General features: G+C 43.6%; 1 protein-coding gene across 1 annotated transcript in view; it reads right to left on the bottom strand.

Annotated features, from left to right (window-relative positions):
• Nucleotides 1-1938: 1938 nt before the first annotated feature.
• Nucleotides 1939-21510, bottom strand: part of ASIC4 (acid sensing ion channel subunit family member 4) — a 174821-nt gene continuing 155249 nt past the window's right edge. The window contains 9 exon segments of the mRNA XM_075609620.1: nt 1939-4993; nt 5549-5653; nt 5852-5931; nt 6848-6939; nt 7512-7665; nt 7989-8045; nt 8889-9048; nt 9670-9797; nt 10812-10956. Coding sequence (XP_075465735.1) covers nt 4880-4993; nt 5549-5653; nt 5852-5931; nt 6848-6939; nt 7512-7665; nt 7989-8045; nt 8889-9048; nt 9670-9797; nt 10812-10956 — 1035 coding nt within the window. The 3' untranslated portion in view covers nt 1939-4879.

Raw genomic sequence — 21510 nt, 5'->3', positions numbered from 1 at the left:
TCATTGTATGGCAATCCTTCACTTCAAAGTCCTCATCCCCTTAAGATCCATACAGAATTGCATCTCTTCTTCCTGGCTAATTAACACAGAAGTCATCTTGTTTTCTAGCTCTGTGAAACTGATGGCTTTTGAAGTTTGTAACTAGTCAAGAATTCCTACTTGTGAGGAAGATTCAAATGCAAGAAGGGGAGAGCACACACAGACACACACAGACACACACAGACACACACAGACACACACAGACACACACACACACACTTTAAGTTATAGTAGGTGAAAAAGGCGACAAAATACCTCCATCACTGCACTTTTCACCCCCCATAACTTAAAATGTGCATGGTAAATCTACCCAGCCTTAAACTGCAGAGCCAGTACAACCAAACTCACACTGATGAGACTCACAAGGTTGAAACAGCTGTATGTGAGTGGTTTGACTGGCTTTGCATCTAAGCCCATGCTGTGCTTAAAAGCTGTGTGAACAGCAGAGCATTTGCTTATACGGGTTCCATGTAAAAATGGATTTCAGGCAAAGGGTGACACGTGTGCTCAGTTGCATGTCATTTCCCAGAGTCCCTTGCCGCAGTGGAAGCACTGTATGCTAGGTGATAATGGTGAAAGGCAGGGTTGCAGACCTGCCTAAGGCCTCGGTCCCGCTGCGCTCGTTGGCGCGGGCGGCCACACGCGAGTTCCCCACCAGCAGGGGAATCCTCCCGAGCCGGTCCCGGTCCCCCCTGGCGGCACAGCGCACTACACGCTGTGGCGCGTCAGCCGCTATGGGACACAAGAAAATGGTGTTCCCTAGCGTTGACGCGTCACGTGGTGTGGCTGTAAGCCAATGGGGAGGGGAGGCTTCGGGAGGAGGAGAGGCTTCGGGGAGCGGGGAGGAGTGTGGAGTGACAGGAGCGTGAGTGCCTGTCTGTGTGTATGTGTGTGCCTGAGTGCCTGCCTCTGTCTGTGTGTGTGTGTGCCTGAGTGCCTGCCTCTGTCGTCTGTCTTTGTGTGTGTGTGTGTATGAGTGCCTGCGTGTGTGTGTGTGTGTGTGTGCCTGCGTGTGTGTGTTGCTTACCTTCAATCAGCAGCTCCAGCCCGAGTCCGTGGAGGGAGGGGGGGGAGAGTAGCGGGTCTCTCCGCTCAAGCCACGCCCCCCCTACCGCTCACACCTCCCACTCCCGCCCACCTCCCGCTCCCTACAGACCGCATATCGCGGTCTGTGTATGTCAGCGCCCCGCCTGTATGCAGTGCGGGCGCGCTGACTCTGGGAGCGGGGCCTTAGCCTAAGACATGTGAATGTGCTCACACGTGATATTCTTTATTGGATATGTATGTGTTACATAGTAGATGAGGTTGAAAAAAGACATATCTTCATTGAGTTCGTCAGTTAATCGCCAGAGATACGTACAGTATCCTATATTCATTGTTATGTTGTCTCTGAGGCAAACAAAAATCCCCAGGGAAACATTTGCCAATTGTGTCTCATAAGAAGAAAAATAAATGTATAATATAAATTCATAAAGATTTATATCATGTTGCAATGTTAACCCCTCCCCTGCCAGTGGTGCACCCAGGGAAGGGGTTAACGCTGGATAACAGTATCACTGTAGAAGAGGATTGTGAGGTCCCCAAAGCTCATTTCTGGCTGCATCTACTTTTCTAGCTGTTGTTTTGGTCAGATTGCTGTTGTTTTTGTATAGTACGAGACGGGGACTGTGCCCGTGAAGCTGAACCTGTGGGATAGGGAGCTATTTAAATCTCTTTGTTGCAAACCTTTAGGAATAGGGGGGCCAGTGTAATATTGTGCGACTTTATTGCGCAGATGGTCAGCAAAGCCCGTGCTGGGTTTCAGGGACAGCGTGCAGCTAAGAGCGTTACGGATGCACCTATGAGTATAACCTCTGTTATAATGTAACCAGGGTGAGAGGTAGAAATACAGCCGTCCAACACTTAAAAATACTTTTTATTTTGAATGCTTAACATGAAAATATTTTACAATCAAAACAAGTCTTTCCTTCAGTCCCTAGTCTCTAAATCAGGGGCGGCCAACTCCAGTCCTCAAGGGCCACCAACAGGTCAGGTTTTGAGGATATCCCTGCTTCAGCACAAGTGGCTCAATCAGTGACTCAGCCATTCCGATAGCCACTGATTGAGCCTCCTGTGCTGAAGCAGGGATACCCTGAAAACCTGATACACTGGTTGCCCTTGAGGACTGGAGTTGGCCTCCCCTGCTCTATATGTAACTTCACAGAGAATAACACGTGGAGGAGCACGGTGCTGTCATGTGAAGGCTTCAGAAGAGTCACAGTTTAAACCCACCCTAAATACATGTCACAGATTTACACTTCTCACTTCCCCCCAACTGGAGAGATCAGGGACAAGTACGCTCCATCTTCCCTCCTATACAGAGACATAAGGGACACGCCTATCGTGTACTGCTCTACAAACCTCAGGAGTATATAGGGTTTGGGAACACTTACACTGTAGAATTTGTCACTTGATATTGTGGTATTTGGAGAAGTCGGAGGGCTTGCACCCATCATACCCAAGCCATAGGTGACTTTGCAACTACATATTAAACGTGTTATTCCATTGTAGGTCCAGAGAAAAAGGGCTCCTGGGAAATGTAGTCCTCAACATTGTATTTTGTTCAGTCAGTATGTCTGTTTCGTACTTCAATATTATACAAACCTGTCTGAGCTTGGACTGGCTGTTACCACCAAAAATATAAATGTATAAATATTACCCACCGCTATATGCATGTATGACCATGGTTATATCTGTAAATAAATATTACTTTCTTGATAAAGGCATATACACTTAGTGAGGTGTCTATAAACTAAAGCCAGACAATACTAGGTACATGGACTTTTCTATTTCGGGGTGACTGGACTGGGGTAGGAAAGACTTGCCAAAAATCCCTCCAAGCACCTCTATGTCAATGTGTTGCAGGCCACTGACAGCGAAGGGGTTAATCTCGACAACACATTGGCCAGGCTTCCTCTGCTCCCGTTCCCAGACATCTCTCTTTATGTCTCAAGTACCTTTTATTATCAAATTGCAATTCCCATTTACAGTCTCACACTTTTAAATGTTTGGATTGTGCATTTCCTTCTCATTGGCAAATCTCACCCTCCTCCGGAGCCCACTTGTTTCCACAGTCTCAGTGGGAACCTTTTAAGCCGGATTGTCATAAGCTTTCGGAATTGATCTCCCTAATGACCTCACTTCTACTTAAATCAACTGATTGACAAACTGTAAGTGCACTAGGACTATTTTCATCATCATCTTCTGCCGTTTTGTAAAATGCCTTCACTTCAGACACTATTACCCTGTTCAGCCATATCCTTCCCCATTTATTCCTCTGTTGCCTTATTTATTTTGGCCCTCTTCTCATTGATTCTCCTGTCCTACCATACACCCTTTTACACGTTGCTAGTGATAGAATCTGACCCAATAGCAGGGCAAGGTTGGTGTGCTCCATTGAGAATTCTATCAATGTTCTAATACTGGAGGTTCATTCTGTGAAGTGCAAGATGCAAGCACAAGGGCCCACACTTGCTACCTGTACTCCTTAACCAGATATCTGAAGGGAAATGTACTCTATAAAGGGACAGCTCAAGACCCTTGTCCCTATGTGATATCTGCTCCGACAGTCCCTGTCCGAAGCTGTTGTGCCACACTATTTTCTGCATTGACATCCATGTTTACACACAAATGGGTAAGACCCTTGATTGCTGAGATAGTAAAAAAAAAAAATGTCCTGCGCTCTGGCACTCCACAAATGTCATCAATCGTGGTGTCTGGGCGATACCTGGCATTGCAGTTAAAGGAATTCGTTCAGTGAATTTGTTGGCTTTCTGTGTAGGAATAATGAGCTCAGAAGTGCTAGCAGCAGTACTCTGTGAATGCTTCCCCAATAGTCCCTGATTTATAAGGCTTCAAAGGCACTCAGGAATTTAAGGGACTGTCCTGTTGTGTCACCTAGGGAGGCATTTAATATTTACTAGTCCTGCAACTCCTGAATACCTTTTAGCCCAGCAGTCACATGTAAATAGGGTCATGGCTTTAGGGATGGGAAGGTCCTCCTGTCAAAATATTTAGACCCTATTTCACTTGGGTGCAGGAGAATGTTAGATGAGCCACTTTAGTTTGCTGTGCTTAAAGTGCCAAACAATGCATTTGTAAGCTCTTTGGAGTCATTGTGCCTGTGTTGTTCTACTGTGCTGTGTACAATGGCAGCACTATATAAAAATCCATAGAAATGCTAAGAAAGGGTTTAAGATGCTTAGGTGACTGTGCCACTGTATCAACTATATATCCTCACATGATTACAAATCAGAACCCATCTCCCCCATGACAAAACTTTAAATCCTGTCTGTTCTTATCTTCCACTAAAAAGTTCTCTTTATCAATCTGATCTTAACTATTTGATTTCTACAGCTAGCCTTTGTCAGATTTGCAAGGGTCTCTCGTTCATTTCACCCCGCCCCCATCTTTACCTTTCCACTGTTGGAGAGGCGAATTGCACATTATGATGAAGGGATCATGTAAGATCTCCATGGCAGAGCAAAATAATCACACCTTTTAACAGGATTTCCCTGCAGTCCTGTATAGGAGAAGGTTGTGGATAGGATTCATTATATATTCTGAAGATATCATAGAGGGATCTTATCTCTCCAGAGGTTTCCTAAGTTCTTCTTGTCTTAGGTATACAGTATGTGTAGAAAAGTCCAGCTCATCCAAATGTTGGTGCTCCAAAGGATGTTCTGATGTTGGGTTCCCTTGGGGGTTATTTAGAGGCAGGGTAAGATACAAATATAAAGTCTTTACCACCACCAAGGAACAGAGTTGGGAATTGGTGGGATAACCCCACCCTTCCTTGCATCTAGCAGGCAAAGTCCTCAAATACACCGTGGTGTGTGTAATGTCGATGGTGGTTGGGGAGCATGGTTGTTGCATATGCTCCCTCTGGGTGCCTTTCCCGTGCCTCACAGGTGCTCTGAAAAGAAGGACAATCCATTAGAGATATGTTCTCCCCTCTCCTGATGCTCAGCCCACTTCTCCCGTTTTTCTTACATTTCATGCTTATCTCTTGAACTTCCTTATATCAATCGCAGCATTTAACTTTCAACTTCTCTGTCCTTCCTTAGAACTCGCTCTCATTGTTCCTGCTCTCTGAACCCAGATTTCTGTCCAAGTTACCTTGTCTCTGTCCTTCCATTCCTCTCCTTCCCATATCTCTCACTCCGGTGGGTCCAGCACTTTGTTTAGAATACATCTGGTATGTTCTCCTGTGCATCTCACTCATTCTTAGCTCCTGTCCCAATACTTCTAAACCAGAGTTCTGTTCAATCATCTTCTTCTATGATATTCCCTAGCTATCACTCTCCGCTATCATTTCTCTTTGGCCAACACTCTGTTCCGGCTTCTTCCTCTTTGTAATTTCATACATTTCACTACTCCCCACGTCCCCATTTTCAAGTGCTCTACTCAGACTACCTCTTCTCAATCTCTATATCTAATCCTTTTTTTTTCTCAGCAGACACTTTGCTACCTGATCCTTCAGGTCATCCATCACAAGCGTTGCAATGTTCTCAGAGGGCTTCTTGGTAGGAGAAGGTTTACGCCTGAAAATTCGGTTGACTTTATCTCGTACCACCTGGAACAGTGAGAGAGAGTATGTAATGCGAGACAGAATGGATATTGAGCATTGTTACAGTAATTGTACCTAGGGCGTATATGAAAGTTGGTGCATCCTGTTGGGAGATTGAAGGAGATATTCCCTATACACTGAGTTAGTATTCAGTTTGAAATGGTCCTTGGGTATCAGTGTTGTGTATCAGAATATATCGCTCACCTCATACAGATAATCCAGGATTTCCAGAATGGTAAGGAAACTGGCCCCAATAAACAGGCCCATCTGACCCCCAATGTCTCCTGATGAAAGAGAGAGAGGTAAGTGAGACTTTCAAATGGCTAAAAAGATTGGCTCATGGGCACGTGTTCCATACTACCCTACAACTGTCCCAGCAACTGCTTTGTATCACACATTTGCTGCACAGTGACACTCTATTCCTACAGGTAACACTTTGTTTGTTACATTGTAACAGGGCGGCTCCAAATTATAATATTGCCGCCCTGTTACAATGTAACAAACAAAGTGTTACCTGTAGGAATAGAGTGCCACTGGACTATATACTACAGGTAAAGCTCTGGATGTATCCCACTATACCACTATCCCTCCAGCTAATGCTCTGGGTTGGTGCCGTGCAGCGTGGCATTGTGGGGTTGGTAAACCTTTTGCAGTAAAATGTTTCTAATAAAATACGACGGGGGTTATTTACTAAAGTCTCCCCGCTGCAAAACCGGGGCAAAGAACAGCACCATATTTATAAATAAAAGGAATTCCCCAGTAAGCATTTGGAGTTTTCCTTTGGATGAATCTGGTGCTATTCCTTTGCACTTATTTATTTATTTTCAGTTTGACTTCTAGGAGACTTTAGTGAATAAATAATTGTGAACAACATATATTAGTTTGATGTTCCTAAAGTTAAGGTTCTCTTTCTGCACGGTATCTCTAGAGGTAACATGGTGACACCCTGTCTGCACCATATTCCTACAGGTAATGTTGCTGGCGGGTATGGTGTCCCTGAAGGTAATACTACTACTTGTCTATGATCTACCTCCAGTGAAAAATGTGCCTGTCTGTGTATTAAGACCTTACCGGTAACACTACCCGTCAGTGTGCTATACCTAAGAATAATGCTTCCTGCCTGGACACCATACATGGTGATAATACTGCTAGATAACTCTCCGAGTGTCTGTGCTCGTGCCCGGAGGTATTCCCTCTCACCGAGGAGGCTGGCCAGGTCATATGCTTTCTTCTGTTCTATTGTTTCATAGTTGAGAGCTTCAAAGAAGATGTCCAGGACGAGGAAGTTCTCTCTGTTGGAGGAGAAGATGATAATAAGCCCTTCACCTCTCAGTGCAGAAGTGAGGTTATACTTGCAATTTAAAATTATGTAATGTGGATGGGATCTCCTGTAGAGGAATTCAACTACTTGTTAAGTTTTAGTGTAGTCTGGTGTAAAGAGCACTGCATATGGAATTGTGAGTTTGATTCTCTCCCCTGGGACATAAGAATTAAAAGAATTTCTTAACTGTTCAGTTTCCATATCTTAGATTGTAAGCTCTTCAGATCAAAAGTATAATAAAAAAAATCCAGTTACACAATCAGTACCAGGGGAATAACACGGCTGTTGTGGAGCTGTGTATAGGTAGATATGCGGGCGTACCCTTTCTCCCTGGGTCCTTTACATGAGTTAGATGCTGTTCTTGTAAACAATGGTTTGCCATGTTATGGTTGAGCATACCTGAGGAAAGGAACTGTGTCCCTGCATGTACCTGCTCTAATTTTGATATTAAATAAATACAGAGCTATACACTGCTTTTAAACAATGGGTTGTACGTGGTGTCCCGTTATCAACTCAGCGACCCCCCTGTCCAGGCTCCCGCACCTGATGTAGGTCTCATTCTTCTTGTATTTTCGAGCCAGGTAACGCGCAGATCCCTTGTTGGGGATTCGAACCATGGAGATCTCCTTGCCGTAGCGGGTAAGGTTGCAGGGAGTGGGACAGGAACACTTGTCACTGGAATCCTCCACCAGAGAGTCTGAGATGGGGAGAAGGAGAGAGCTGAGTGACAGACAGATAGAGAGAGAAGAGGTAACTGCTGGGTCATTGGTGAGAGAGAGAGAGGAGAGACAAAGATGGCTGGCTCAGAAGACAGACATATAGACAGGGAGTTAAGAGAAGTTACAGAGGATCTGACATGTTGGTTGTCACTTCTGTCTCTAAGAAACATAGGGCTCGGACATCCAATATATCTGAGTGAAGAACGGACAGAATACCAGGAGAAAGCAGGGACAGACATACGTGAAGTGAGAGTATAAGACATGCAGACACATAGGGGCAGAGTAATGGGTAGATTGATACCTAAGTTGTGGTCAGCACACTCAACGTAAAGATTGGGAGAGCAGATTGTTTCATTACCTGGAAAAAGAAAATAGGCATGAAATATCCCTCCAAAAAACACAGTATCCATCTGGATCTGCATACTAAGGCCGCATTCAAGGCTGGGAATAAAACCTCCTCCAGCACATGGAAGACAGCTTAACCGCACATTGAATAAAGGCCCAAAGCAGACACTGGAGAGCTTACAGTCACCCGCATCTGTACAGAAAAGAGCTTTGCATTGCAAACAATTAATTATTATCTACATCTGTTTGTTGCCTTTTTATGAATTTCACTTTTTTATTGTTTTTTTGTCAGTTTCTTTTTCTGTTTTGTTAACCAAAAAAAAAAACACTATAGCCCAGATTCACTAAACTGGCTAAAACCTGACACACCCTGTGAGTTATTTCCTAAACTCTCCTGGCTGCAAAATTGAGGAAAACCCAGAGTAAAAAAAACAGCACCATAATTATCAAGGGAAAAACTCAAGTTGGCAACACTGTGATTCCTTTTTCTTTAATGACTACCACTGTTTTTAACCCAGTTTTGCAGCCAGTTGATTCTACAACCCCTCTAACACCCATTCAAATGAATGTGACTTAAGATAAAGCATAGCACCATTGAGTGAATGTTGGCCGATATGTTGATTTGAACCATTTAAAGAACTAATCACATCCTCCGTAACCTCGGGCGTTTAAGGTGGTATCTCTCATTTTTCAGACCCCTTTCTTTGCAAACAGGGGAACTTTTTATAGGCTCAGTTCCTTTATGTGCTATCTAAATCTGAGACATTATGCTGTGTCCCAGATCTGAGATCACCTATATATTAGACTCTGCCCCAACTTTACCAGAGACCGCATGGCTGGTGCCACCTTACTATACCTGGCATATGCACCATGCGGCAGCCACAGCTTTTCACCACCGCCTCCTTCTCACACTGCAGGCGACAGGCTGAAATACTATATGTGCTGTAACCTGGCAAAACCTGCTCTCCTGGCACGCTGGCTCTGCAGTTACCCCAGGGCTGGGGCAAATATGTCAGCTGTGGGCAAATGAGATAGAATATATTTAGTGGATTGCGATTATATCAGTCTATTCTATTGTTCTTAATGTACATTTAAAATAAATTGTTTTAGTTAATTTGTAAGTTTACATTTGAAGGTTGACATTAAGAATGTGAAGTAAAAGAACAAGGGGTGTCACCTGCTTTACAAACATGAATCAGAAGCAAAAAGGGTTGAGAGCTACTGGTTTTTAGGAAACACAGATGCATCTTGAGTACAACACACTTGAGGAGGGAAAAAAACAATGTCCTAGATGTCCTCTCTGTGTAATCTGCATGGGAGGATCAGTGGACCTCGTGGGTTGTGTGTCCCTCTGCAGTGGGACAGACAGGTTCTGTGAGGCCCCTCAAAGGCTGTCTCTTCTATCTACCTTCTATACATGATGGCGGTAAGGAGATATATACAATAGATCACACTTTCTGTCTCTATTTCCCCCTTCCTGCCTTGCAATGGGAGGGGCAGATCCAGTGGTGATTCATCCCTATGCTTCTATTTTATTATTTTAAGACTTGATGGGCCATAACTCCCTTCTGTCTTCATGTTGTTAAAATTGCTGTACCCATCTGTCCCTCCCCATACAGAATCATAAGCACAGATACCCTCTGCTCCTGGCATGAGACAAAGGTCTGAAATCCTGGGGAAACACCAAACCCCAGCTGGTGGATGTAAGGGGGCTCATCCTGACTGTGAATCTGCACCCGGATTCCAGCCTCGAACGATGTCTCATCTAGAAAGCAAAGAGACGGCATCAGTGAGTGTTATGGCCAAGAAAGCGGACTGCTTCTGTCTTGTGGTTCCATTTAGGTCCCTTATGTTATGCACACGGGCCACTTCTGGAGAATTAGCATTGCGGTAATTAGTATCACATGTTGCACATATATGGTACTAAAATATTTACCAGTAAATGATGCTAGGAAGCAAGTATCAATAAAACAAACAATCCCTTCTGTGCAAGAGAGTTCTACAGCCCCCTAGATGTCTATCGGTGGCCCACTCTGTTTCTAACACTCATATAGATCCCCTGGTCTCACCTCCTATGAAAGACAAACATTGGTATTCAGAATTTGCATGGTTCTTGATTTAAATTGTTGTAGTATGAATTGTTCATGCAGTTTCTGATTGAAATTGATTTTTATTGAAATGTGACTTCCACTTTCTTAGCTTTTTTTTAAAAATTGGATTAAAATATATAATTTTATCTAATGATGATATCATACTGTAGATACTGTATGTGTGCAGACCTTACCTGCGGTCCACTGATTAATGTGTTGTTGAAGAAATAACATAGTGGTAAGGACACTGCTTGTAAACCAGGGGGATGTGGCTGGAATCCCAGTGTTAGCTTCCCTAGTGACCTTGAGCAAGTCACTTTGGCTCATATTTAATAAGCCGGGCTAAGACACCCGGCTGCGACGGACACCATATGACGCTGTCATAAGACACCTTGCTGCGACGGAAAACACCTTACAGCCCATTTAGGTGTAAGGTACATAAGGTGTCTTCCAGCCAAGGAAGGTGTCTCGCGCATAGAACTAAATATGAGGCTTTATCTCCCTGTGTGACAAACACCAAAATAAGATGGTAAGCTTTTCAGGACAGAGACTCGTTGTGCCTACAAACTTCTAGGTACAGCGTTGCGTACACAGTCGGCACCATAAGAAATATAATTCATGTAATTACGTCTGTCTACCCATAGTAGTTTCAGCTTCCCTGCCCATGAGTGCTGGTCCCATTTGCTTACTGGTTTCCCTCCAGATGGGCAGGTATTCTTCTTGCTGAATGTCCAGCATTATCTCCAGCCCGTTGCCCATCCCTCCCTGTCTGGTCACCTTTGCATGGTTCCGGTTGGCATTGAAGGTGTAACACTTCCCGTACCTGGTGTACACCTGAGAAGAAAAAGACAACCTTCAGGTCTGTGAAAAGCCAAGCTGGAAATGACAAAGTTGGACTTATGGACAGAACTGCTGGTATCCACCTATACCTTTCCCCCAGAGATCTGTAAACCAGAGGGAGAGATTGCTAGGGGGATATGGAGAGGTGGATGAGTGACACCTGTGGAGAGAGATGGTGAGTGACAGTGGATAAAGAAATATGAAGCGTTAACAGAGAGCTGGTTCTGTTAGAGCAAGGGCGCTCAACGCCAGTCCTCAAGCCTCCCCCCAACATGTCAGGTTTCCAGGATATCCCAGCTTCAGCACAGGTGGCTCAATCAGAGGCTCAGTCACAGACTGAACCTCTGATTGAGCCACCTGTGCTGAAACAGGGACTGATTGCACCACCTGTGAGCCAGCTGACAACATTTGGGTCCTAGTTTATTCATGAGTGCTGTTGCTGGTCTTCCAGAAGATCTCTTGTGTTGGTGGTTAAACAGTGTCTCTACAGAGACCGTGCATAGTAACTCTGTGCTACAAAATGAGTGTAAAAGTAGTCAGCTGTGAAGTGGCAGGCAGCCACTGACTGCACAATGGGTGCAAGAGCTGCTTAGGTTTGAGATTGTACAGCAATCACTGAAAGGTTTCCTTGAACTTGTGATAAAATAGAGACAGAACGAGTGGGAAAGTTTGTCATATGGGAAGAGAAAGAAGCTGCTACTGTAGTCAAGGGAAACTGAGACAGTCGGCAGGCTGGGAGACACCACTAGAAGGGACAGAGAGAGCCACAGCTGGGTCCTGTTTGACTCACTGGGGTGAAGTCCTGGGTTGTGCAGTTGACTCCTTGGAAGATACATCTGACCAGCATGTCCTGTATGTCATGCCCTGTTGGATTCAACAAGCTTTGATGGTCTCCCCCACCCCCACTCAGTCTGGCTGGAGAGGTAAGTCCAAAATTAGCAGTCTTCTGAGGATACAGGTTAGCTCCGGTCAGCTGCTGGACTCTGCAAAATGTGACTGCCGGGAACCAAAGCTCTGGCTCATATGATCTGGACACTTATGGGCAGGGAAGGATGACCATATGACCAGGAGGTTGAGGGAGGCCAAATAGGCCAGAGCCCAGGGTGACCTTGCAGGGCAGAGGACGGAGGTGACACAGACCAGGACAAACTTGAAAACGAGAGGTAACTCAATGTATTAATCCTGGTGAAACATTTTTATAAATATAAACAAAGACTATGCATTTTGGTGCTGCTCAAACATTATTTGTCACTCCAGCTCTGGACACTTTATTCTCCACTTGAGACCCAAGCCATATCAACTGCAAGGGTCACAGTGTACAAACAGTCTTCTAAACACAAGTCAGGAAGGCACTCACCATATATTCTTAATAACGGAATATTATATCGGGTGCGGATGAAAACACTGGTCACCATAACCTCCAGCAGAATTTAACGTAGAAGAAACAACTGCTCACAGCACTCCATGTAGTTGCAAAAACTTTCACATATCTTTATTCAATACACGGACAAAAAGTAGCAATGTTATCAGGCATTACGCCTTTATAAAGATATAAATTGTAGCTATAAGTAAGACGCCCGGATGCGGACAATAGAATAAACAAAGTCGAGTGATGGAAGAGTGAAGACTAACGTGGTTTTGTAGAAAGTGTACAGCTGGAAGACTTTAATAAACACACTCCTATGGTTTGAGTCTTCTGCTGCAAAACGGAGGGAAAAATAGATTTGTCAAAGAAAAGATCCCATGAAAGGCAGTGCTATTATTTTTCTATAGTTTGTGTGCTATTTATTGCACCATTATTTCCTACTGTATACTTTGCAGCCAGGAGACTTTGATACACAACTCCCTCTACTACAGAGCATTTTAGGTGTGTGGTTCATACATTTCAGATCTACAAAGGAAGAACCACATCAAACAACTTTCAAATAACTGCAATGAAAGTGATGGTTAATATTTGATAAGAAAATATAATCTCTCCCAGTCTCCGTGCACTCAGTACATTCCTAGTAGGAAGAGGGTTAAATGTCATTAAAGACCTTCTGTAGTTGAGTGACATCATTTAACCACCTTCCCACAGAAGCTTACTGGGTGCTCAAAGAGCGAGTATTTAGCTTATCAAATATTAACAACCCTACTTTCATTGCCTCCGCTGTGTACAGACTGAGGTAGGCAGAGTTGAACGTTCATCCTGTCTGTTTCTGCAAACAGTTCTGAGATGTGATATCTCGGCTCTGTGTAATCTTTACAGACATTTCGACTCGCTCGGGACGGGGTAACAACGAAGACAAACTGCAAAGACAATGTTTGTACGCATTGCACCATTTTCTACTTGCGCCTGAGTCACACGTAAGAGAGTTGCCTACATTGGTTCAAAATATGGTGGCAGTATGGCGGATAGAGGAACATTACTTTTATTATTAACAAAGTTCCACTTTTTTTTGTAAAGGATTCATTTCAGAAATAATCTCTCCTTTGCTTTGTATATTTCCAAGTGAAATGATGGTTTTGCCACAACGTTCACCACGTGTAGAACTTCTTGCAATAAGGCCGTGATCACTACTTTTTCCAAGCAACTTCAACCATTGGTTTCCTACATGTATATTTTTTGAGCCTGGACAACAACCTCACGCCTGGCCGATTTTTGGTCCATAGCAAATGCTGAAAAGGTCGTGCCCACAGACACCAAGGTCTCCCTGCTGCTAAAGGAATTGCACTAGGTTTATCCAAGAAAAACTCAAATTGCTTTCCATGGGACTCCTTTTCTTTGATTGATCTTGTGCTGTTATTTTTACTGGTTTTCCCCTAGTTATGAAGTCCAGAGATTTTAATAAATAGACCCTAGAGACTCTAAGAAACAAATTATGAAAATAAGACTATTTGCATCCGTTTCGCCCCATCTGTGTTCTAGGCAAAGAAAAGAGCTTTCGTGCGCAAGTTTCAGCTGTAAGAGGCTTCTTCATCGCCTTGCTTTATCCGATGCAGATTTTTATACAACCCCTGACCGTGCATTAAACCTCTGACCTTGCATTAAACCTCTGACCGTGCATTAAACCGCTGACCTTGCATTAAACCTCTGACCGTGCATTAAACCGCTGACCTTGCATTAAACCTCTGACCGTGCATTAAACCGCTGACCTTGCATTAAACCTCTGACCTTGCATTAATCCTCTGACCGTGCATTAAACCGCTGACCTTGCATTAAACCGCTGACTGTGCATTAAACCTCTGACCGTGCATTAAACCGCTGACCTTGCATTAAACCTCTGACAGTTCATTAAACCTCTGACAGTTCATTAAACCTCTGACCTTGCAGAGTCTTTTTTGACACTGAAGGGAAATAGCAATGATGAGCAGAGATGTCACATTCCTAAGTCAGGCAGTCATAGTGATTGTAGGGGGTACCACTACTGTTTTACTGTACCAGCCGAGAGCAGCACTACTTTCCTACTTACACATTCACAGTTCCACTTTAACATTTAAAGAAGAGGGATTTTTTTTAAATAAATGTTATTAAACTACAGATCAGAGGTTTTCCCCAATATTTAATTGTTATGGATATTTTTTTATGAATCGGCAACAATAACACTGAGTATAAGTCACACCCAGACATGTAGGGCACTATGAATAAAGACTTGCGTTATTAGCAGTATATGTTGGTAGGTTGTTGCATGTTTTATTGATCTTCGTATGGGGTGTGTCATGTATAAATAAAGTATATGTACATAAATATGTCACAAGTTTAAAACCCCCCCACTAATTTAATATATATGTGTGTACATGAATGACAAAGATATATTAATTTAATATTCGCTTACCCTTAATCTAATGATTTATTTCATTGGAAAATGTGCAACTGATGAAGCAGCGACAGAGATACTATGTTCAGACACACAGACTAAAAAATATTTGCATCCTAATTGTATTTGGTTTTTTAACCCAGAAAAACGTTCGGACAATTTTAACGTTTTTATAGTATGCTTGTAGTTTAATATAACATATCATTTACATACCTGTGTGCCACAGGCAACATCTAAACTCTGCCTCTAACTACACCCGGGCATTTATTTCCTTGTAAAAGACGTTTAAGCACAACACATAAATATAGGTTTTATACATTGGCACATTTATCCTTTTGGGCATTTTTTATATTGCCTTATGCTTCCAAACCCTTAGTTCCGTTGATTGAGGACATTTCCAGAGGGAAGGTTATTATTACAAGTGTGTCCAGAAATTGTTTACAATCCCATAAAGGGATACCTCATGGTCTTATTGCCTTTGGGATCAGGGCTGCTGACAGGGGGACAGACGGGACTGTTGTCCCATGCCCCTTGACCACTGCCGGTGACCCTAACATGAAGTACTCAATCCGCGGGCCTGTAAGGGCATATCCTTCCGCCGGCCGCTGCACCTCCACGGGCCTCTAGGAGATCCCTCCTGCAAGTCCCCACGTGCACCACCTCCACTCTCTGAGACTGCAGGTCGGCTCCCACCTTTGCTGTGGCCCTCCATGCCCACCCCCGTGGCCCATAACTATACCCCAGGCTGATGCCTATGCCCCCAGGCCTATACCAATCTCTCCTTCCAAGGCACATACCTCTCCCCCAAGGCCCATCCCGCCTCTTCCCCCTGGGCCTAAACCTCCTCTCCCCTTCCCCCAGGCCCATATACAAGAAACAAAAAGCAAAGGAGAAAGGTGGCAGCCTTGTCTAGTTTCATTCATGACCTGTATTGTGTCAGAGACAAATCCAGAGTTAGATCTGTTGGCTTGGGGATACTGATATAGTGCCTCAATAGTGGCCACAAAGCCACACTCAAAGCCAAAGACTTCTAAAGTCTTTTGTAGGTAGAGCTAGTCCACCCTGTGAAATTATTTTTCAGAATCTAGCATTAAAAATAAGAAGGGTTTTTGAGGCAGGTTAGCGTTCCGAATTATGCCCCTGGCTCTTCTAATATTGTTCTGTACCTGTCTGCATGGAAAGCAGCATCTCTAGCCGCCTAGGCGATGAGCAGCCATGACCGGGGGGCAAGGCCTCCCTCACCACTGGGGTAGTCTCTGGTCGCTGATGCAGGAGGGGGAGGAGCAATGGGCCTGCTCATTCTGCTCCCGGCTGTGGTGATTTTGGTAGGTATATTTCTATTGACCAACTTATACATGCATAAATATATAAGTGATAGTTTGGTTGGACTATCTATGACTGGAGTTGCACTGTGTCGAAATTCAAGTTGTATTGATAACAAAAAATAATTGAGAGTAATGGGGGGAAGGGGAGTGAGACCCCCATCCACCACCAACATTAATAAAGAATCATGGACACCCATCTGATCTACTTCTGTTTTGTCCTGGTTTGCCTGCTACCAACGGCCCCGGAAGGCCTCTAAACTGGAGCACTCAGATCTGACCGATCTGACCAATTTATATTCATCTCAACTCTCAAGCCATGGTTCCCAGGTTCTATAAAATTCGTCAGTGGAGTGCTTCAAGAAGGCTGTCAACTTCTCCATCAACTCGTTTATTTGTTTTTCTACTGTTTGTCTGGAAGGGGGGGCTAGTTTCTTCCAGGAGGCCGCTATTGAACATCTGGCCGCTTTTAGTATAAACGAGATCAGACGTCTCAGAGAGCGACTGATATCTTTTACTGGTTTTGCCAGCAGGTAGACTAAAGGGTTAATAGGAATTAATAACTCTGTCGTGTCTCTGAGGATTTCAGAGTTTTAATAACCAGCTCCACCTCTTCAAAGGAGACAGGTTTGTTTAAACTTGTTAAGGAATCAATATCCAATTTAGGAAAACCAGAGGATTTCAGGAGCTGAGTTCTCTTCATTGATTAAAGATAAGATTGGGATATTTTTTTTGCCATCATATAAAGAGTAGTAACTATGGAATCCCTGAAGAATTTCTTTTGGGTCATACAAATGGGATGAATATTATTTGACCTGATTTTGTTACTCAGTTTTCCGGCTAATATTGAGTCGGGTTTGTTCACTTTCTCGTAGTATTTTTGGATTGTCCATCTTAATGGTTTTTCTACATTATCAGGTAGACGTAGCCTAATCTCACCCCTAGCCCTCCACCAGCTCCTTCAGAAGAGTCTTGGTGGGATTACATTTCTATTGTACTTCTAGTGTTTCTGAACAGGATGTGAGCTTCCCAAGCATAAGAAGTCTTCCCCTTTTACGCTGGGATGCGGTCTTAATTAGGAAGCCTCTGATAACTGCCTCATGTGCAGTCCAAAGGATTGGCAAAGAGATCTCAGCTAGTGTATTTCTGGCAAACTAAGATATTAATTCATTTTTGAGATTAGAGACTACCTCTGGAATGTTAAGTAGGGAATTATTTAACCGCCAGATTGATTGAGTCGGGAGTGCCATGTGTTTAAGATGAAGTTCAATCAGTGCATGATCTGACCATGTTATATTGTTTAATTTGGAAGAAAGAAATGAAGAGACCAAGCTTGACTCAACACAAAGTAATCCATGCATCAGTATGATTGATGTAGGGCTGAAAAGTAAGTATATAGGCTTTTTGGGAGGCATTCAAAATCCTCCAAATATCAACCAGAGGACTCTTTCAGAGACCTACATAGGGTTTTAAAATCTTTATTTCTCCTCATATTTTCCCCGGAAAGATTTCTTGATGGAAGCCAAAGCTAAGAAAAAAAATCTTACCCTGAGATTGGGGGATCACCGTACTACTAAAATGTGTTTCTTGTAAAAAATAAAAAACAATTTATCAGTCAGCCTCTTTTTGCTTATGATCTAGTAGGGTCATTTTTGAGGATTATTTCGTCTATTGACGTTAAGAGATATTATTTTAAAGGGCCTTCCTTACAGGATAAAAAGTTAAACTAGTGGTGCTAGAAAACTAGAAAAAAAGGGGATGGATGGGGAAAAACAGGGGTGAACAAAACCTGACTGTATCATACGAGTAGGTCTTTATATATAAAGTCAATTTGTTTGTTTACATTCTATTTCCTTTATTCCGGTATGCGATATCATCGCTGCGCGACTTTAAATACGGGGGCTGAATCTATTACCGCACGGCCCTGCTGAAACGGAGCAAAAGGTGTGTTGGGTGTCGGGTGCTGTTGGAGAAGACCGTGCGGGCGCTGCCTACACAATGTGAGAAGTAACGCCTTTCTGATGCCTCTCGGGAAATCACTGTCTTTAACGGATGCTACGCAGAATATGAATATATTATAACTGCAAAGCACCAGATTAAGAGACGCTATGGACATTTGCTTTAGATGTCAGCTACATTTTGTCAGTATAGTTGTAACTGTTTGCATATTAGATATATGATTTCTGTTTTCATGCTGTGTGTTATAGCCTGCGTTAGGGGCTTTGTGTACCCAGGTACTACTTTCAGATTAGTCTGGACTCCTATTTGGAGATGTGGGAATCCGTTTCTTACACATTACATTCTATGTACATATACATCGAGTAATATATGTAGCTGGTACTAGATGGTAATGGTCTGATCCACCCCACCCATAATATCTTTTTTTATGTGTTTTGAAATGCACTTTATCCTTTGCTATTTTTTATTTTGTAGTGATATATTTTTCCAAATTTCCAGAATACTCCTTTTGTTTATTTGAATTACCACCCCCATCTGTGGGGTTATTGGTTATTACCACAAATTAGTGTAGTAGAGAGAGAGGTTTAAACTCGGGTACAAAATGTACGTTCATTTTGACCATGCATACTGTATCAGGCAAAAGCCAACAATGCTAAATTCACTTGGAACCATGTCCACTACATGAACTGTAATACAGATTGATTGCTGCCAACTGCTGGTTCTAGTAGTGAAGCTAACTAATTAATAAAGGCTATGTGGACGTGGACAATATGACCAGAGAAGCGAGCTATGGGGCAGTAACATATTGTAGGCAAAGAGTGGCAAACCTTGAAGTTCCAAAAATCTTTACTATTTTACTTTAGGAATAATGTTATTTTTACCCATTTACAGGTGGGACCAAACCTACAATCTATTGAAGACTGATGATACCCTTTAGCTTTAAGCAACACAGTTTAAGGTTTAGGAAGCACACAAATAAACAAAAATCCTATCCCTTTGTAAGGGCTAACTCACACTTCCCAGTCCCTATCTGCAGGGCGGGGAGGATAGGTCTCTTGCCAACCTATGACCACAAAGTCCAAAGAGGTACCTGTAAGCAGGGGGCTCTTTATGTCAGTCTCTGAGCTCTGTCCGTTCGGGGGAGCAGGAGGGGGGGGGGGCACCTCTGGCGGATTCCAGGGTCCTGGATGTAGAGGTTCTGGTTTCAGGGTGTCTTGCAGGCAGCACAGTCCTAATGTGCTCAAGACGACTGTACCTGTAAGTGTCTTGCTGGCAACACAATCCCTCTGTGCTCAAGAGATCCCCTGCAGTTCAAGCAGGAGACTTTTCTACCTGTCTGAGCTAGGTGGAGACTGGTTAATTGTCTGTAGCTGCAATCAACCAACTCCCTGCTGGATTCCTCAGACCAATACAGGATTTCTATTGAAGTCCTTTCAGACAGGGTTTAGGGCCCTGTTACAAGACCCCTGAGACTTTTACAGCTGGGCATTGACAGCTTGGGAAGGTGTAGCAGTGGCTCATAACATTTAACCCATTCAGTGCCAATGAGCAATGTGTTGCAGACTCCACTGAGGTATAAAGCTCATGAAGTGGGGTTATGGATCTAGAGATAAATTGCCACCTCCCAAGCTTATAAATAAAGCATGTGGCAAAGGAACAGAGTGGAGGAGAGACCAGACCTAACTACTGGGGCATAGGGGAAATTAGCTTTAAGGAGTCCACTTAGAATTACATGTCTATCTTTGGTGGGATCTTAACACTTTATATAGAAATGTGTGCAGCAACATCATAGAAGTTGGAGTTGATGGCAGATACAATAGATTTGTTCAAAAAAAGGTTGGACATGTTTTTAGATGGGAAAGGTATACAGGGATATTCCAAATAAGTAAACATGGGAAGGATGTTGATGCAGGGATTAATCCGATTGCCAATTCTTGGAGTCAGGAAGGAATTTATTTTTCCCCTTAGGAGATATCATTGGAGGATGTGACACTGGGGTTTTTTGTTTGCCTTCCCCTTGATCAATATACTGTAAGTATAGATATAGGATAAAGTATCTCTCGTCTAAATTTAGCATAGGTTGAACTTGATGGACGTGCGTCTTTTTTCACTCTCATCTACTATGTAACTATGTGGACACACTGAAGGGTATTTCTTATGGTCATTTAGATCAGGGATGCTTAACTCCAGTCCTCGGGACCTCCCAACAGGTCGGGTTTTCAGGATATCGCAGCTTCAGCACAGATGGCTCAATCGAAGACTGAGCCACCTGTGCTGAAGCTGGGATATCCTTAAAACCCTACCTGTTGGGGGGTCTTGAGGACTGGAGTTGAGCACCCCTGATTTAGATATCTGTGACTAAGTCGCTGCCCGCTGCCAAAATGGTACAGAGAGCTGCTTAACCCTGGAACACTGCAATCTTGTTTGATCACACCAAAAAGTCTACGAGGAAGGCAAACGTGCAGCACGTTTATGCAGATTGCGTCATTTTCCACTTCCACCTTTTTGTGTCAAGGTCTTTTCTCCACGTTTTGCGCTGTGTGTCAGCCTGCGATTTTAGGGAGCGTGAGAAGGAGGAGTTGGGGAGACACACAGATTATAGTGCGATGCATCACATTCTGCGTCTCTGCGCGTCACTTTCTCATCTTTTATGGCCAACAATTTGCGTCACATGTAGGAAACTCATTCATTAAGAAAACGGAGCAATGCATCAATATGAACGACTCTTTGCACTTTCTTTGCATTAATAGATATTACTTTTACCCTCCTGGTAGTTGTGCCATTGGTGTTGTGCCAGGGCAGTGGGTGTGGTGTTTAGGGACGGCAGAAACTTCTGCTGCCCTTGCTATGGGGGGGGGGGGGGGGGGGGGGAAGACATTCTCAGTTACTGCTGCATAGCGCAAGATGCACAAACTGTGTTGATTACAATACTAACGATCCTTTAATGTGAAGTGTTAATTATGAAATATTGATTGTGCTGGACAATGCTAGCTGCATAATGAACATGTTGATGGGCCAGGGAAGAGCCGTGTCCCAGATAGCTGATCCTTGCAGGAAGACGCATTGCACTCAGGGAATGCAGTATATTAACACCTTGTTGTCATGATGGAGAGGATTTGGCCCGGGATTAAAGGGGTTACACCCCCATTTGGCCACTCTCTACTCTCATCGGGGAAGCAGGGGGTTAACTGGACTGAGGTCCAGTAATGTGTTTTGCCTTGCTTCAATATCCTAATGTATATTCCCCTGTAAAAATGTATTGTTTCTGTTCCAGTATTTGCACCAACACATACACTGGGGTTGATGCGGGAGGGAAGGGGTTAATGTTAAACTAGTGATTATAACCCTTTGTGTAACTTTCCCGCCTTTTCAGGCTCCATTTTGCAGCCTTCCATAAGTCGCCGTTGAGACTCCATGCATTCTAATGGCAGAAGCAGCGGTTTTGGACCTGTTTTCCAGCGACGACCAGC

Source organism: Ascaphus truei, chromosome 7, assembly GCF_040206685.1.
Source record: "Ascaphus truei isolate aAscTru1 chromosome 7, aAscTru1.hap1, whole genome shotgun sequence".
Lineage (NCBI taxonomy): Eukaryota > Metazoa > Chordata > Amphibia > Anura > Ascaphidae > Ascaphus > Ascaphus truei.
This window is presented reverse-complemented; position numbering and strand designations above follow the sequence as displayed.